This window comes from Lepus europaeus, chromosome 5 (assembly GCF_033115175.1).
Source record: "Lepus europaeus isolate LE1 chromosome 5, mLepTim1.pri, whole genome shotgun sequence".
NCBI lineage: Eukaryota > Metazoa > Chordata > Mammalia > Lagomorpha > Leporidae > Lepus > Lepus europaeus.
Window position 1 is genome coordinate 33,239,785 of NC_084831.1, and position 13,386 is coordinate 33,253,170.

General features: G+C 57.6%; 1 protein-coding gene across 4 annotated transcripts in view; it reads right to left on the reverse strand.

Moving 5' to 3' along the window:
- The window catches only part of HIVEP3 (HIVEP zinc finger 3), a 488,676-nt gene that overhangs the window by 46,150 nt on the left and 429,140 nt on the right, over positions 1 to 13,386 (reverse strand). For all 4 annotated transcript variants that reach the window (XM_062191080.1, XM_062191077.1, XM_062191078.1 and 1 more), the window contains exon 5: positions 1,665 to 7,238. In XM_062191080.1, the coding sequence (XP_062047064.1) occupies positions 1,665 to 6,722 (5,058 nt within the window). In that variant the 5' untranslated portion in view covers positions 6,723 to 7,238. The remainder of the gene's footprint in view (positions 1 to 1,664; positions 7,239 to 13,386) is intronic.

Here is a 13,386-nt window from a genome sequence, read left to right on the forward strand (position 1 = left end):
TCTAGGAAAGCAGCATCATAGATGAATGATGGTCAGATTCAATGGATCCAAATCACCACTTCCCTTTTCTTAAACGTCCTATGCAAATTTCATTCGTTAGAAAATGGAGGAAGCCTGGATCATCCGAGGGGCTTTGGAGATCTAGGCTTATATCCAGCCTCTGCCACTAACTGCTGTGTGGCCTAGAGCAAGCTACTTAACCCCTCTGTGCCCTTGTGTCCTCTCTAAAAAGGTGATTTACACCCTGACTTTAGAAGTGGTTGTGAGCATATTAGTTCTACATAACACTTGGCACAAAACAGGTGCCTCCAGAGTTGTAAGGAAAAACATAATTACAACAGCATGTTGGGAGTAGCCACAGCTGGTAAGATGCTGGAGAGCAGATCAGTGTGACATTTGTGGCAAAAGTGGGAATCAAAGGGAGTAAACGTGGACAGCCATCCTGCAATGGCTGTGCAGCCTAGCTAAGGACAACACAACACACAAATGCACCCAGTGACACAACAATGAAGGTATGAATGTAGCGAAAGTTATGGAACCCAGCCTTGCTCACTCATCTACAACACACTAATGACATCTTTAATTCTGAAAGCACCTTAGAAGATTTTCTTTCCCCAAATAATTCAAGAGAATAAAAGTAGACTCCTTGGAGTCAGACAGGTCTGGGTTCAAATTCTTGGCTTTCCAAACTTTTGCCATGAGACCTTGACCTCTCACCCTTGACCTGTCAGCCTCTCACCCTCGGCTCCCTCACCTGCTACAGAGTGGAGATGGTCATGCCACCTCATAGCTCCGGGTGAGCACTGACCGGACTGCAGCACCCAGCACTGTGAAGCTGCTCAACAAGCAGGACCAGTTGTTATTCCACATATACCCAGTCAATGTGACACACCGTGGCCTGAATCCTCAGGCTGCTCTCGTTAGGGTCTGAAGCAAATTTGGAATTACTGAAGCTCAAACTTGCAGGGGACTAGTTCATATTTTGGCTCCTACTGTGGACCAAAGTGAGAGGCAATAAAAGAGTAAATGAGAGTTCTTAGTGAGGGCCTAGCGGTCAGCATAGATGGGTGCAATTGTAAGGGATATTGCCCCCAGGCTGGTGCAGAGGGATACTACAGATCAGCTCTGTTTGCTATCCTACTCACAGACAAGAAAGGAGGAACATTTCAGGAGTTGTTAATGTCAAATTTAGAACTCTGAAAATTAGAGTATTTCTAGTGGTCCTAGAGAACAGGAACAGCAGATACAGAGAGTAAGAAGGCAGGAGAAGTTGGATAAGATAAGGGAAAATCATTTGAATCAGGAATAGTATAAAGTTTTAAAATGTGTAGCACTCCCATTGGCAAAGTTTTCCAACTCAGTCTTTTGGAGAATTGCGTTTGCCTTGTTGATATCTTTGATTTTACAGTAGAGGCTCATGGAAAAACATTATTGCTTCATAACTAACTTATCAAAAAGCATCTATTCCAATGATTCGAGGGACACACTGACAAAGCCAATAAACATGTTTCCTTTAAGATGAGCAGTAACAAATGCTACAGAGAAAATCTTCCCACTCAGTTGGTTTTAGTTCTGCAAATGGAACCAGAGGACAATGTGGCTTTAAAAGCTCAACAAGGGCTTTTTAAGCTCAGCGGTGAGAAGAAAAACAAGACTGAACTTACCTCTGTCATGCGGGGCTTGCGGGAGCTGGATGGCACAAGCCTTCCTGCCTCAGGATGCGGAGCTGTGGCCATGGTGTATGTCTCTTTGCTCACCTTCTGCTTAGACCTCAGGAGGGACAAAGCAGCTTTAGTGGAAACCCCCGGAAGGTTGGGGTTGTACAAACTTATGCACCAACCAGCGTAAACAGAGGACCTCCTATCTGCATGCTGGATGTGATTTGGCTTAATGTAGTTTAAATAGCACCAACTGACATTAGTGGTCGTGTGGAGGCTGGGGAACTGCAGTACCTTCTTTGAGTCCATACCTTCTTGCGGCTTGGCTGGTCTGGGGGGCGTTTCTGACAGAGGCAGAGAGCTGGGAAGTGCTAAGGGAGGGAGGTCAGGTTGTTCCTTGGGGTCTTCTTTCTTCACGCCCAGTGGGGGCAGCCCTCTTCGGTGAGGTCTGCCAGATGGCTGGGCGCATTCCCTCAGAGCTTCAGAGCCTGGGTCTGTCCCGGGAGGCAATGCGGGGTGGGGCAGAGGAGGAACTTCCTTTGGGTGAGACGGTTCTGAGGACAGGCTGGACACTGTTTCTAGCTCCCTCCTGCTCTGGCCCTGACTGCCTACGTGGGGTTTCTCTGGCCTCTTTCCATCCTCGGGGCTGGGAAGCGCCACGCTGCACGGTCTCACCAACTCCAGTTTTTCGTCTGCCTTGGAAGCCTCCTCCTCCTTCACCCTTTTTTGCTGCTGGGTTTCCATGGTGAGTTCAAGGCTGCCAGCTGGGGAAAGGACACGTTTGCTTCCCCCTGCAGTGGATGAGCTCCCCTCCAGGCTCAAGACACTCTCTGACGACAGGGAGGGGTCCTTCCTTTCGGGCAACGTCACGGGCACTCTCAGGTATGGAGTCGGGAAACCTCTGCTCTGCTCGTCACTTAACCCAGACGGTCCCGGCTCCACCTCATACACCTCCGCCCCACGTGCAGCTGTCCCTGTGGACGGGGGCTCCTCAAACTTGGCAAGAGCTGCTGTGGCTGTGCTGCCTGGGGACTGGGCGACCAAGATCTGGGAGAGGGTGGTGTATGTTGCGCTCCCATAGGATGGCATGTTGGTCTGAATGCGGACGGGGACAACCAGGGACACCATGGCATCCGGACAGGCGGGCAGGGCCAGCGGAGGGGCCGATGTGGGTGCCGAGGAGCTGGCTGGGGGAGCCCCGGGGGGCAGCTGGACGTCGCTGCTGTACGCCGCGCTGGAGGAGGGGCCAGCGGTTCCTGTGGCCAGCGGGGCCAGGCTGGTTTTGATCAGGGGCAGGTGGCTCTCCACATCGCCAGGGAGCTGAAGCGCAAACTGGGATTGCAGCGGCAGGAAGAACCCCGGGGAGAGCGCTGATGAGGAGGGGTATGGCATGGGGAGATACGAAGGGGGCTGCCGGAAGGGGATGCTGGCGGGATGAGGCATGAGCTGCGGGAGGTGGAGCTGGCCTGGGTGCAGAACTGTAGGTTGGAGAGGAAGAGGCGGGGCTTGAAACAGAGAGGGAGGAAGCGGGGGCACGGAGTATGGCGAGGAGAGGAGGCTGGACATGGCCTGGGTGGAGAAGAACTCTGGAGACTGTCCCGGCTCGTGCTGCAGGAGGTGCTGGAAGGAGAAGAGGGAGATGGGCGGGGGCAGGTACGGTTTCTCCGGCAGGGGGAGCTGCGCCACAGGGTGGTGCAGCACCTGCAGTGCCTCTGTGTAGGGTGGAGGAGAGCCCCTTGGGGGCCGGTCCTGCACCTGGCCCTTGCCTCCGGAGTGCCCGCTGTGCGAGGGGCCCGCCGCCGAGGAGATCTGGGGCAGCGAGCTTTTGGTGGGAGGTTTGCCGGGCGACAGCTGTGCTTCCTCACTCTCCTGTCTTCCCTTGGGGGCGGCCTCGGCCTCAGCTTCTGGAGGCCTGCTCAGAGAGGCCTGTCGCACCAGGAAGCATTTCCTTCTCTCCGGAGGAGCTGCCGGGGCCGGGGGAGCGGTGGGGCCCGGCGCGGCAGGGCCTGCGGAGGACAAGCTGCCGTAGTCGAACGATTTGCTGCGTGTCTCGGTCATGTGCGCAGAGTGGGACACGTTGGGGCTCTGCTCCGAGGCTGACCTGCGCATCTCTCGGGCATGTGGGTGGTGGCTGGGGACAGTCAGCATGTGGGTGCCCAAGGGCTTGGGGCGTGTGTCGGAGGAGGGTCCAGGGGCCTCCGCTTTCCCGTGCTCATCCCTCTCGAAGGAGGCCGAGCGGCTGGACCCGCTCAGTGAGACGCCGCTCTCCTGGCTGGGGCTGCGAGACAGAGGCACGGGCGACTCGAAGCTGGACTCGCCCGAGGACTGGGCCATCTCGGCCAGGCGCAGCCTCTTCTTCTTGGGCGGCAGCTTCTCGGCGGGGAGCTGGGCGAGCGTCTGGCTGCGCTGGGGCCACTGGAACTCCTCGGTCTTCTCGGGTTCCTTCAGGGGCGGCTCGGGCTCCGTGTCGGGCCGGTCAGGCTCCTCGGTCACCAGGATCTCGGGAACTTGAATGTTGGGCTGGCGGACCAACCTGGGCTGCAGCGAGTGCGGCGGGCGTGTGTGGGCCGAGGCGGCGGGGGGCGAGGAGAACGGGGCCGGAGGCTTCTCTTCCCCCTCCGGGCCCCCGGGCTGCTCCAGGGAGTCGGACTTCTCAAAGGAGCTGGTGTGCTGGATGACGGAAATCTCTTTGGACGTTGTCCTCCTCTCCTTCCCTGATTCCGCACCGGGCCCTGGCTTGGGAGTCCTTGGCTGGAAGCCCAGGGGTCCCTCCGAGGGGGGGCCTGATTTACTTGGTTCTGCTGGTGACTTGGTGGACTCCAGGGGAAGGTTCCGAGCGGCCTCGGACGACGGCCCGGCACTGCCCAACTGACTTTTTGTCGACTCGAAGGCAGGTGGCTCTTCTTCGTCCCCAAGGCTCTTCTCTTTTCTCCTCTTCCTCAGGGGCGTGAGCTCCAGGGTGGTCCCCAGTTTATAATGCATCATCTGGGACCACGGCTCATGCTCTGCCTGGCCCTTGTCGGCCTCGGGGGGCGGGTGAGCACCCACAGAGCTGGGCTTGGTGATCTGCAGCTCTGAGCAGTAGTATTTCTTGTGGGCTTCGTAGTTGTCCCTCTTCTTGTAGCGAGCACCACATATGTTACATTCATAGACGGCCCCTTTCGTCTTCAGCCCTTTCTTGGTCTTTTTGCTGAGTTCGCTCTCCTTGGGCTCCAGTTCCTCCGAGGGTTTGGAGGCTGCCTCTTTGCTGCTTGGGCCGGCCTCCTCGGAACTGTACTCGCCTCCCAAAGGTAGTTCGATGGCCGGCTGGCGCTTCAGCATCCGGGGGTGGGAGGTAAACACTTGACTGCTGCGGCTCAGGGTGTCGGAGTCGGTGACGTGGTCATCGAAGGAGTAGCTACCTCGGAAGGTGGGGTGGGGGGTGCTGATAGTGCAGGCGGCCGAAGGCATTGAGTGGCTTCTCAGGAGAGGCACAGGGGGGGTGGTGCTGGGCGGGTGCTGGAGGCTCAGCAGCGATTGTTTCTCGCCGTGGGGCAGCAGGGGCTCCCGGTAGAGGCTGGACTTGGGGGACTCCATGCTGCTGCGCCTCGAGAGCGAGCTCCTCCTGGGCTTCACGCTGTCGATCTCGCTCGTGTCTACCACGGCCTCGTTGATGGTGATGAGCTTTGTGATGTGTTCGATCACCTGCGTCCGGGGCACAGAGAGTGGTACCAGGCTGGGCTTGTCTTCGGTGGACAGGGGCAGGAGGGGCTGGGTGGAGGTGGCCGTCAGCATGGCGGTCCTCTGCCCAATGCGCCCGCACTTGCCGAAGATGATCTCGGCGTAGGACTTGGCGTTGGTGTTGGGGGGGCTGGCCTGCTGCTCGGCGCTCTCGGAACGGGAGAAATAGCCTGACTCGGTACTGCCTTTGCTGCCCGGGCTCAGGAAGGCCTGCTCGTCGATCACCTTCTTCCTCTCGCTTAGGCGGAGGGCCAGCTTCTGCTTAATCGTGTGGGTGTCTTCAGGTTTGTGGCTCTGGGGGTGCTCGGAGGAAGGTTCCGCAAACGCAGAGGGGTCCTCGAGCGACGGCGCCGAGCTGGACTGGGACAAGGAACTGCGTTCGTGGCCAGAGCCGTGGCTCCCGGAGCCGTACACACCGCTGGAGAGCAGCGGGTGCTTGGGCCTGGGGGAGAGCTCGGCCGCGTGACTGGCCGCGGTGCCCGTCTCCTCTTCGGAGTCTGTGCTTTCTCCCTCGGTGGGCTCCTCGAACTCCTCCCCGGGGAGCCTCTCCATCTCCAGCCCCGGCGGGTACACCTCGCCGCCCATGCCCGAGGCCAGGCCCGCTTTGATGCGGTGGGCGTGGGACTTCCTGTGCTTGTAGAGGTTGCTCTTGGTCTTGAAGGAGAAGCCGCAGGGGCCGCAGGGGTAGGGCCTCTCGCCCGTGTGCGAGCGGATGTGCTTCTGGAGCACGCTGGGCTTGGCGCAGGGCCGGCTGCAGTACTGGCAGATGTACTTGCCCGGCTTCTGGGGTTTCCTCTCCTTCTTGGGTGCCTCTTCCGTGGGCTTCAAGGTGACCTGGGAGGGCCGGGGCACAAAGACCTTGGGGATGCCAGGCAGGTCCTCAGCGGGGATGATGGGAGCGTGAGGAGGCAGGAGCTGGCCCTGAGGGTGGAGCCCAGGGGCCACAAAGGAGCCTGAAGGTCCGGGTCTCATGGGGTCGACCAGCTGCCAGGTGGACCCCTCCAGGAGGTGCTCGGGTTTGCCGGGCGACATGAATGCTGGTGTCAGAGGGTGCTGCGGAAGCTGTGAGATGTGGACTGTGGCCTCAGCGGACGGCCTCTTGGGGGGCTTCTGCTGCTGGCCCGTTTTCTCCTGAGAGCCTTCCCGGAGGACCGAGGAGGGGCCCGGGAAGGGCTGCGGGGCTAGGAGCTCCTGGGGCGTGCTCTCCTGGGAGGCAGCGGTGCCGCTGCCTGGGTATGGGACGCCGGAAGTGACGCTGGGCTGCACAGCCTCTCCTTTGGTCAGCCGCTTCCGGGGACTTCCCTCCGCCTTCTTGGTGCCCTTAGCACTTTGTTCAGGATCCATGACCTTCGGAGAGATTTCAGAGGCTATTCAGGGAGGGTCCGGGCAGGCTGCATTTACGAGCAATCCAGGTGTCCCAGAGGGAGGTGTCCAGCTTTGGCCGAGAGCTGTGGAAATCAAACCCCAGACGGCTTTGGGAATTCTATTATTTTTTTTTGCAAGTGTCACTGACTGCAAGTGACCTCAGGGCAGGTCATACTGGTGAGGCATGGCCCTCTACTTCACAGACAGGAAACGCACCGGCACTTCCTGCCTGCATGTCTGCCAGGAACACGCCATGTGGGATGTCAGTATTGCCATCGTGTGGTTGCAGTTGGCAGTGGCAAGTGGTCCCTAAGAGTCCCCCGTGTGCTATGCGAACAGTGGAAGGTGGGCGATGTCTGTGTCCATGGCCCAGTCATCCCTGGTCCCGGCACGAGAGATGCCACGCTGGATGCTGGGGGCGGCTCCCTTCCGGCCTCTTCTCTCCTGTGGCCCCCTGCTGGGGATCAACAGTCTTGGATGAGAAGTGACGCTCTTCTGCTTGACAAAAGAGAAGAGACGGTTACTGTCACTTGTCCACGGCCTGGGCAGCCGCTGGGACTCGGGGTCAGACCTGCCTGAGACCCCTGGAAGGTTAAGCTCAGCTGGAACCGCAGACCCCAACTCTGTGTACCCAAGCACCACCCACCCTTCCCTCACCAGCTTCTGCCTGGGGGGCAGGTGGCTTTGGTGCCAAGGTGTTTCTGGGTTCTGAGGCCCCAGGGGGCACTGGGGGCAGGAGGCGTGTGGGCTCTGGCACCTGCAGGGCAGCGAGGGACAGGGGCTTGGGCTCTGCCATCTACTCACTGGGTATGAGCACGCTCAGCCTCAGTGGCCTCATCTGTATGATGGGAAACAGTGCCCGCTCCACCACACACCCAGGCTGCAGGTGGCTCTGACCAGACAGGGTCGGCGCGTCACAGTCAACAGAGCGGCTGCAGATTTCCAGAGTGGACACTTGTGAGAGTGAGAGGGGCACTGCTACTCATCACAGAGGAGCAACAGGAACAAAGCAGGACAGTCCCAGGCAAACCCTTACGGCCAGCTCAACGGAGACCCGACACATGGGCCAACCACGTCTGGGTGTCTGCTACTAACCTCAGATCTCTGCTGTCCTGAGGACTGCAATCCCACCACAGTCCCCTGGTGGATTCTCAAGGGACCGTCGCGTCCGACCCCCTCGCTTGACAGATGAGGAGGCTGAGGGCTACATGCATGATGTGACTTCCCCAGAAAACCATGCAGGAGAGCAGCAGAACTGGGCCACCCCATGCCTCCAGGGCCCCGGCCAGCCTCGCCTCCCACCTCGATGAGCAACGTCCTCTGAGGCTCCTGCGGCACAGCGGGTACCGGCATGACCCAGGGCACCACAGCAGGAGCATCAGGAGCCATCCGGGATCTGCACAGGGGCGCTGGCCTCTCCATATATGACCTGGACTCACTGTGGCTGCTGCGGGCGGTGGGAGGACTGGCTGGGGTCCGGGAGCCAGTCCCGACAGTGCCAGCCCAGGCCTGGCCTGCCTAAGCTTGGGTGGGCAGAGGCACTGAGGCCTGCCAGACAAGACAGATGTCATATGCAGACAGAGCACTGTTCTCTGAGCTGAGAGGGGCCTCCCAGGCTGGCTGCACCTGTGTCGGGGGAGGCCCGTAGGACGCCATGGATAGCTAATAAAGGGAGACTATACTTACTATTTCTACTGACCCCTTCCTACCCGGACCTCAGAGCATCCAGAACACTAGTTAGTGGTAAGCTTTGCTTCGTATGATGGACGGACGGGTGGCTCCTGTGGCATGGGTGGGCGGTGATGAGTCTGAGTAGGGGTCAGAGGGCCAAGGCGGCCCCTGCATGATCTGGGCCTGTGGTGGTGGTCCCTGCCCTGAGCCACAGGGCTCTGCAGGGGTGGGAGGGGGAAGTGCCCAGTGGCTGGGGTTTGGTGTAACTCCCAGGGTGAGGTGGGAGGGGCAAGGGCTGAGAGAGAGAGAGATGGTCAGGTGACTATTATGTCATCAGGTGACTCATTGGGCCAGGATCACCTGCCTGAGGTCTGTGTGCGGACGACACCTGTGAGTGGGGCCTGGTGCCCCTCCGGGGAAGGGTCTCCTGCCTGCACCCACCAAGGGAAGAACAACCAGGCCACCCAGCATGCAGCCAGGGGGGCCTTCATTTCACACAGAGGGGCAAGTGAGCCACAGCGGGGACCACCGGCCCAGGATTCCGGGACCAGTGCTCTCTGCCACCTGGCTCTTCTGTGTCCCGATAGGGCTGAGGGGCAGCGAGAGAGGTAGCTGGGACTGCAGGTGCAGGGGAACCTGGCAGAGCGCAAAGGAAGGCAGCCCTGGAAGTGCGCCTGTTTAGACATGGCATAACCAATGTCTTGCTGAAGCGCCACACTCCTTCAGAAGGGTTTCTCTCATCACTGTGACCAAGAGACGCCAAGGAAATGACTCTGGGGTTCTGAGAGCATGCGCGAGGCTTTAGCATGAGCTCGGAGTGCCAGAGGAGAAAGGTCACTTCTCCAGGAACTGGAGCGGGCATCTGTAAAAGTCACCAGAGAAACAGGCTCAGAGCTTCCCTGACAGCGCCCAGGAGCCGGGCCAACAGGGGCCCGAGCTGGGGAAAGAGGGAAAACATCATCTGCTGGAGGTGGAAGAATGGCCACGGGGTTCACACTGCTGGTCACTGAGGCCACTGAGGCCACGGCCCCCAGGGAGCTCTGGCTTAGACATAGAATCACAAAGGTAACCTGAGCTTCAATTGGCTAACACAGCAACTTAGCTCCTACTTCTAGAAGCTTCCATAGGTATGGCAATTAGAAACGCCCAACAGGGAAGAAGCAGAGCTTGCGGGGCTGGAGTCACAGAAGCCTCAGGGGAGTAGGGAGGGATGGAGGAGCCAGCAGGGCCAAGGCGAGGCAGCCTGAGCCTGGCACCTGAACTGAGAGGTACCGCCTGCTTCCCAGGCATTGGGACCCCATGGCCACAGCTCAGATGGACGTGCGGGGGGCTCCACCAGAGGGGGAGGTGGGAGGTGGGCTAATTGGATGGACAGCTCTACCAGAGCTTGCAGGAGGCCAGCCTGAATGTGCCTTAGGCTCTGACTGAGGAGCCTAGGCCCCAAGCCAAGGTAGATAAGGTGGAGGTGAGAAAGGGGCGGGGCCTGCTGCCCCAGGAGCTCTGAGGCAAACCTGACCCCAGACCTGTGAGCTTAAGAAAGGTCTTTGCTTGTAATTTACTTAAACACACACACACCCACACACACAGACACAGACACACATACCCCAAACACACACACACACACAGACTCACACACCCAGACACACACACACACCCCAAACACACACACAGACACAGAGACACAGACACACACACAGACACACATCCAGACACACAGACACACACAGAGACATACACACACACACCCAGACACACACACCCCAAACACACATAGACACACACACACACACCAAACACACTCTTCAATATACCAAAATAGAGTCACAAATAATACTGACAGTGTAAAACATGAATCTCAAGATACCAATAAAGCAAACCTTCCACTTAACTTGCATAGGTGGGGACTCAGTACAAGACCACAGGCTGGACACGAGGCAGGCACTCTTATTTAATAATCCCCCAACAGAACCACTGTCCTCCCTTGGGAGTCTTTGTGTGCAAGGCTCTTGCACGTGTGTGCATTTGCATGTATGTGTGCAAGACACAGCATGATTCTTCCCCTGCAAAGAAGTGTAAAAGTGGCTGTGGGCTCGGTGGTGACAAGATGGGCCAGCCGTGAGGACATGGGTTGAGAGACTAATGGGGGGATCCAGCAGAGAGCCACAGAAGGAGGTCTAGACAAAGAGGGTGCCCAAGGCCAAGGCCAAGGGTGGGGCTCTGGCTGGGAATGAGAGAGGCGGCAGAGACCGTGCGTTTCTCCTACCAGCCATTGCCTTTAGTATTCGAAGGCCCCTGAGCTTTAGCTGGCTCCATGGCCACCCAGCGAGATCTGGTATCTCCCAGGCTTCCTTGCAGCTGCAGCTTCAGCACCTACATCATAGCTGGAAGAAAAGTGGGCGCCTTCACTTGCCCATTTTCTCAGGAAGGGGCAGGGAGGTGGTGGTGGTGACACAGCCCTAACTTCATGGACAAGAACAGTACCCAGGGGACAGCAGGGCCAGAGGACAGCGCTATGCTGTGAAGCAGAGACACCTAGCCCCGAGAGAGAAACACAGCTCTGTCTGGCTGAAGCCACAGTGACTTGGTTCCTTTCACAGCAGTTGAATAAACACACTAATGTGTATGGTGGTCCCTGGGGAACACAGAAGGACCTGCCGGAACTTCTGCCACCCTTCAGAGTTGGCCAGCATCCCTTAGCTCCCGGCCCCTTGCATCCTCCAGGGCACACCTTCTCACCCCGAGCTCTTCCAACATTGACTCCCCTCTTACTTGCGAGAACTCTGGGGATTCCTTGGGTCCACCCAGACAAACCAGGATCATCTCCCCACCCCAAGAGCCTCAGCCACAGTCACAAAATCATATTTGCCACGACAGGAAGCATATTCACAGGTGCTATGGACCATCATCCTCCCTACCATAACAGTATCTTATTTTTTTTTTTTAAGATTTATTTACGGCCGGCGCTGTGGCTCAATAGGCTAATCCTCCACCTTGTGGCGCCGGCACACCGGGTTCTAGTACTGGTTGGGGCACCGGATTCTGTCCCGGTTGCCCCTCTTCCAGGCCAGCTCTCTGCTATGGCCCGGGGAGTGCAGTGGAGGAAGGCCCAAGTGCTTGGGCCCTACACCAGCATGGGAGACCAGGAGAAGCACCTGGCTCCTGCTTTCGGATCAGCGCGGTGCGCCGGCCGCGGCGGCCATTGGAGGGTGAACCAATGGCAAAGGAAGACCTTCCTCTCTGTCTCTCTCTCTCTCACTGTCCACTCTGCCTGTCAAAAAAAAAAAAAAAAAAGATTTATTTACTTATTTGAGAGGCAGCATTCCAGAGAGAGGATGAGACACAGAGAGAGCTTCCATCTGCTGGTTCACTTCCCAAATGGCCATAACAGCCAGGATCCAGGAGCTTCATCTGGGTCTTCCACATGGGTGCAGAGGCCCAAGGACTTAGGTCATCTTCCATTGCTTTCCCAGGGCACAGCAAAGAGATGGATTGGAAGAGGAGCAGCCAGGACTCCAACAGGTACCTGGGATGCTGGAGCCATAGGTGGAGGCTTAACCTACTGCAGCACAGCACCAGAGCCAGCCCCTATGACATCTTATTTTAAAAAATACTTATTTCTTGATATCTTAGCCAGGCTTAGCATTTTTGCAAAATTTATTACCCAGTTATTTCACCCAGGGGATTACTTTTCATATCCTTTGCTTATGTTTCTAATGGGTTATATATTTCTTACTGGTTTATAGCAGTTCCATTGGTACTGGGGATGATTCTTTATACAAAGGCTGCATATAGCTCCTCCTATTTATAACTGGCCTTGAACTTGACTGCATAGACAAATGTTTGATTGTGTGTGGTCAAATGTATCCTCAGTTTTCCTCTTAGGACTTTTAGGTTTCAGGTCTGAAATGGTTTTATAGAAAACCAATTTTCTATATAGTTCCTTTCTGACTTATCTTTCCCCTCCCTCCTGCCCCAGCTCCCTCCCTGCCTGTCCACTGCCATCCTGGCTCTGTCCGACATGTATCTGGGGATAAGGAATGGGGCTATCCAGGTGCCCTAACACTAGGATTGAATGGCCCATGCCCCTCTCTAAATATCCTGGGCCTCGGGCCCTCACCCCAGACAGACCGCAGAAACAGGCTCTCAGGAGAAAGGCCCCGGCACCTGTGTGCTTGGGAAGCCCTGGTCAGGCTGCCACACAGCTTTCTTTTCTGCAGACTGAGTTCCTCCAACTGCCTCTCTAAGGAGCCCCCTGCCTAGAGCTCTCCCTCCCAGCCCCACTGCACCCCATGATGATGGTGGAAAGGGAAATCTCTTCACCTGCCAACTCCCCCGCCTCCCCCCCACCATCAAGAACCCTCAACAGCTCCCATTGCAGAGGGATAAGGTTCAGCCTATGGTGTTTGGGTCCAGACTTCCGGGGCCCTCCACTCTTCCTAGCTGTCTCTCGCTCCAGCCAGCATGCTCTGAACTCCCTGCTTCCACCCATCGATCCCTGGGGATCAGGAGGAGAAAGGAGACAAAGGAAAATGTTAGTGGTAGAAGGAGGCGTGGCCTGGAGGGAGGTGCAGCCCAGGCAAAGTGCAGGGCGGGCCATGCCAGGCTCTGCGGCTCTGGGGCCCAGAACACCCAGTGCAGACCCTCTAGACTCCACACTGCCTGGGGGTGGGTTCTGGGTATGTGGCCCTCTGGGCTCAGTAGTGATGACAACAGCTCCAGACTGAAGGCTCTGGTGTGCCAGGCACATCCTACAGAGCTGTCTGTGGTCAGAAAGCTGGGGGAGGCACGACCCTGTGCGGATGGTGTGGGGTGGGCAGAGACATGCTGCTGGGCCGGAGCAGGTTTTCAGAGACCCCTGCCCCTTACACCCTCCGGCCTGGAGTCGTTCATGGAAAACTGGCATGGCCTAGGTTCCCAAGGACGGCCAGTGTTGGCAGGAAGACGTCCTCTGCTAATCCAGCAGGTGCAATAG